We start from the raw sequence: 4,898 nt of genomic DNA, 5'->3' as shown, positions 1-4,898 counted from the left end.
AAGGCTTGTAGAAGTATCACGAATCCTTGCGCCATATGCGCGTAAGTTGAGAATCCAGTTCATTGGCGTCTCACTGCCGAATACCATAAAACGATCCTGCATCTCTGCAATGAGCTCGCTTGCAAATTGCGCCCGTCCGGCTTCATGTTCGTGGATTGCAAATTGAACCACAATCAGCTGGGCCATCTTTACCAGCGCTGACAGATCGGGCGTGCACGTTACCGCGGAGACGAAGCCATTGCGCTCACGATTGATCCCTAGCGCAGCAAGGAACGCTACCACAATGCTCTCCGTGATGGGGCCCCGCAACTTGTGGTCGAGCAAGGCAATGCAAAGGGAGAGGCAAGCGCTCTGGTCTGCCTCGGGTGCTGACGCCGCTACGACTCCATGGGGCTTGGGAAGCTTTGCCAGTGCTTCGAGTTGTGTCGGTGTAAGCGTGTAAGTCAGCAAAGGTCCTTGACAAAGCACGGCAGACCGGTACACGAAGCATAGGAGTTTATGCCAGATAGCCATGTACTTTCGGTAAGTGCCCTCTTGGAGTTTCGTCAGAAGGGGACGCTTGTGCGGCCGATGGGGTATAAAGCTGGCGACGCGGTGCAGAGAGAAGACGTTGACTTTCTCCTCGAGAACGGATAGACGGGCAGCTTCTATTACGCCATCGAACGCCTGTAGTAGGGCTACAAGTCCGGTCTCCTGTGATTGCGGTGGTGCTAGTAGCTCTGTGACTGCAGATAAACTGTGACCCTTTAGATAGCTAGCCCAACCCGTTTTCTCAATCCAGGGGTCTAGATGCATTGGGTAGCGGGTACTTGTGCTTACGCTAGCACCATAAGGAGCAGAAGATCCATCCAGGCAATCCTCTATGCTCTCCCAAGCTTTCTCGCGTTGAGTAAGCGCGTCTGTATCAACCCTCGGTCTCGCACCTCTGTGATGATAGTCGGTAGGAAGATCGATAGGCCAAAGAAACGAGCCGATTCCATGCGGTACAATACGGTGGCACGGCACATTCGGTTCCCAGGGCTTGGTAGCCGCCTGCCCGTGTTGTGTGCGCGATCGAGGGCGGCCGCGCCCCTGGGTGTTTTTCCAGCCATGCTGCGAACGACAATGATGCTGGATGCCGCTTCTGCCGCTAAATAGGGAGTTGCATCGCTGGCCAGTCCTAGGATCACTGAATAGGCAGTGGTTTGCGCGCAAGACAGGCAACTCAGGTATCCATGGAGAAGAGGTCGCAGGGGGGCGCCAGGCATGGAGATCTGCCTCTGTCTGTAGAGAAACGGGGTAGACTGGTAGATAGACCTCCTTCCATGCTGCTAGGATCCGCCTGCAGTCTACTGTTCGGTACCCGTGGGGACTACTACTGAAGTGATTTGGTACGCGGCTTAGCGGAAGAACTATGCGGCAGCTGCGGCAGCTAAGGAAGGAATACGGCTCTTTACTATAGTAGGTAAGATCGTGTAGAAGCTTTGCGTCTTGTTCTTGATCCTTAGTAATAGTAGAAGGTAGGATAGTAAGAGATAGCATGGTAGAGTAGGAGATAGAGCAAGGTTTAAGAGCAAAGGGGGAGGGAGGGAGGTTTGGAGGTTTGTTAGACGAAATAGAAGAGTACTGTTAAGAAGAAAGGGAAGGTAACTAGGTAGTCAGTTACCTTTACAACGTTGTTTGTTAGTTAGATCTACCTATCCCTTTTCAGGTCAGGGGTCAGGGGTCAGGGGTCAGGGCAGGGGGTTCAGTTCATTTTACGAGGCGCACGGGCGAAGTGATGTGGGAGGGAAAATGAATTTGGGGCAAAACGCATTAGGAATACCGGTCAGGGCGCCTTTTCGTGCCGCATCGGAGTGAATAAGAGACTGTGCCTAGTCAGCTGTGCATACGATAGAGACGAGAAGGACTAACGCCTTTAACGATGATACCACCCAGGCTGTGAGCCACAAAGATTATTGGTCGTTCCATAGTCTTCTCCTGTCAGAACTATATCGTACAGATGTCCGCTCTCGTCTCACATTTGTACGCTTTCTCTTGAGGCAGAGATCCGATACTAGCTGTTCTGCATGATCGTGGAGGAATTGGTGGCTAACGCGCTCGCCGTGCGTGTTTGCATCGTATCCCCAGCAGAATATGCGCGCATTGGGGTTGTCCTTTGGTAGGAGATCACGGAGCCAGTGGGTGCCGTTCGCTGCTGTCCAGGTCTTGTCGCGGTGCCCGTTTAAGCCGTGGACAGCAACGATGCTGGGTAATGTCAGTACAGACTCCTTTGATGGTACGGATAGCACACTCCACCACCGGTCGCTCTCCCTCTGCTACAACCTTAAGACCATGTGCAGCTGCTGTAGACGGATCTTGCAGCGGGGATGAGCTGCTACTCTGATACAGCGTCAGCCTAACAGAGGTAGAATGTTAGGGTCGATAAGTACAGAGTCCCGACGATCGTTCCTGAATGAGATCAGTCGCCGCCACCTAGAGGTCGCCATGGTTCGAATGCAGGATCCAACGATCTCCCTGATTCTGAAGATTCGTGAGAGTTGCTGGGCCCTATCGTACCAGGCAGACTGTAGTGCCGCTGTCGGCTCAGCTGCGCTCGCAAGTCTGTTCTGAATCACGAGGCGCCGCCAATCAAAGCACAGAGGCAGTCAGCCCCAGTGTCTCCCCCGCTATGTTCACGCTGCATGTAGATAGGGTTGAATCATTTATCTTCGGGTATATGTTGTTCCTATGGCGCTTCGACCTAGCCCTATACTTAGACTACTTAGGGTTGCTTACTAAAATAATTAAAATACCTTCTAGGTCGTTCTGCAAAGCTGCTGCTAGGGCTGCTACTGTGATAAAGTGTCGTGATAATGCAAAGTTGGTTGGTGAACTGCGCAAGTCCCGTGTAGGTAAGGTTCAACTTTACTTTCAACCTCCTTGACCCTTCAAATACCTTAACTACAACGCGCAACTTAACGCCGCAAAACAGCTCGTATGGTGGTGCAACTGATTTATTTAGTGCAGAATAGCTTTCTCTATTAAATTCCCAAATTTTAGGGTAATGCAAGCGCGTAGTAACTTAGGTTACCGCCCTAGGATAGAATTGCCAGGGTCTGCCAAGGCGTGTTACATAGACACGTGACGAAGCAACTATAACAACAACCTAAGAAGATATACAATAACAAGACCTTAGAGATTTTCTTTTCCTAGCTCTTACCTATGCAACTCTCTACAACTCTATGCGCACTTCCTTATACACAATGCAAGACACTACAACCCCAATAAACAATACTCCTAAGGAGGCAAGCAACATCTTGCATAGAGTTAAGGCCTTCGAATCCTATCTCCAGCGAAACAAGTACCCTTCACTCAAGATTACCCTACCCAACAATGACTTCTTACTCGACACGTCTTCTACCATGGATAAGGAATGCTCTACGCACAGGCACCTTGAATTACTACATTCGCTCCGACTAGGATCCGTCTTTTGCTTGCATGAATTCGTACATGACGATGGACCTTGTTCTAAGTACCTTGTCGACGTTATGATTGTTGATCTCTTTCAATGCTCCTATCATGGTAGTATGGTTGTTTTTGCTTTGCTCTTTGACACCAAGACCGTACGGGATGCTGCCCTACCTGGGTGTATTTGGCCAGATCAACTTCAAGGCGACAGGATGCCTACCTACCTACTAAGCAACAAATTCTATGCAATGAAGGAGTCTACCTTTTCCGCGTCTCAATCCCGTTTTACCATCGAGACGGTATCCCCTTTCTATGGCTTCAACTTCTACCTCAGAGATCTAGAGGAGTTTGATGGATCTTGCTTAGCAGTAAACCGCGCCTTTACTTCCTACCACGGACCCATTATGGAAACGTTCAACAACACGCTCCCCCTAGAGCTTAGGCGCATGGTGTACAGGGAGCTGTTTTCGCCTATGACGTTTGGCGTACATCTTATCAAGGACTACATAGGACAAGTAGAGGGGGACATGGAGGGAGATCCAGCACAGTCTATTCTAGTAACGGATGACTTCGAGACCGATTTTGCAGACGGGTATAGCCTTCTCTTGACCCTAAGGGATGTACAAGACTCGTTGAATGAAATCTATGTATGGAAATCCGACACAATTCACGATGACATCCTTCGTTCTGGTATAGCGTCGTCTCAAGCACTCATTCTCAGACGAGGCGAAGAGGGAATTGTTATTCCACTTCCAGCACTCGTGAACCTAAATATCCGTTGTGGTAATGAAGGAGCCCTAACTATTCCACCGTTTAATCTAGTTAAGAACTGCCTGAAGGTCTTTAGCACGCTTCGGAAGGTTACTATTACTATATCAGAACTCAACGTACCAGTACTGACTGAGAGGAGGCTAGCCGAAGGTATGGCACTGATTGAAGCTATAAACAAAAGAATTACATGGGATGTTACCTATGTATGTGAAAGGGACACTCTCACATACCGAACAGGGATGTGATACTTGGTAAACATCCTCTTACTACAGTAGTAGTGGCACGGGGAGGTAATAATTAAAGCGTAATTAGTCAAGAATGCAAAACTATCTATCCTTGCAATACTCACGTTTATAATTGTTACGGTTACTAGGAGATAGATTATCTATTATAGAGAAGTATATTTGCTAGGATAATAAGTACGTTCTAGTAGTCCTGTTGTAAACTTAGGAATACTACACGTCCAGATGTACACCCTAAGCATATTGTATGCTTCTTTACTACTATCTCACAATCTCGAAACTCAGGAGGAAGCCATATAAAGCGCTGATTACGACGTAATATCCAGTCATCATCTAGTGTAGCGCATGTAGATTCCTCACTTTCAAGAGTTTCTAAAGTAGTAGCCAGATCTGACGCAAGAGAGATGAATCCTATGTTAGTCTCAAGTCCCTGGCCATCTAGCGAGAAAACCATGC

The 4,898-nt window shown here is 48.6% G+C and overlaps 2 protein-coding genes across 2 annotated transcripts; one reads left to right on the top strand and one right to left on the bottom strand.

Moving 5' to 3' along the window:
- Window positions 1-1,857: 1,857 nt before the first annotated feature.
- Window positions 1,858-2,228, bottom strand: BU24DRAFT_360647 (uncharacterized protein; the record flags this gene model as incomplete). Its single annotated transcript, XM_033524117.1, has 2 exons — window positions 1,858-1,953; window positions 2,001-2,228. Coding segments are annotated over 2 exons (324 nt in total), but the record flags the coding sequence as incomplete, so codon positions are not given.
- A 952-nt stretch (window positions 2,229-3,180) lies between these two features.
- Window positions 3,181-4,455, top strand: BU24DRAFT_477657 (uncharacterized protein; the record flags this gene model as incomplete). Its single annotated transcript, XM_033532999.1, has 2 exons — window positions 3,181-4,403; window positions 4,438-4,455. The coding sequence occupies exons 1-2, from the start codon at window positions 3,204-3,206 to the stop codon at window positions 4,453-4,455; spliced, it is 1,218 nt and encodes a 405-aa protein (XP_033376648.1). The 5' UTR covers window positions 3,181-3,203.
- Window positions 4,456-4,898: the final 443 nt, after the last annotated feature.

The sequence above is a fragment of the Aaosphaeria arxii genome, assembly GCF_010015735.1.
Source record: "Aaosphaeria arxii CBS 175.79 unplaced genomic scaffold BU24scaffold_22, whole genome shotgun sequence".
NCBI classification, from domain to species: domain Eukaryota; kingdom Fungi; phylum Ascomycota; class Dothideomycetes; order Pleosporales; genus Aaosphaeria; species Aaosphaeria arxii.
The sequence above is the reverse complement of the archived record's forward strand: the minus strand, read 5'-3'. Positions and strand labels throughout refer to the sequence as shown.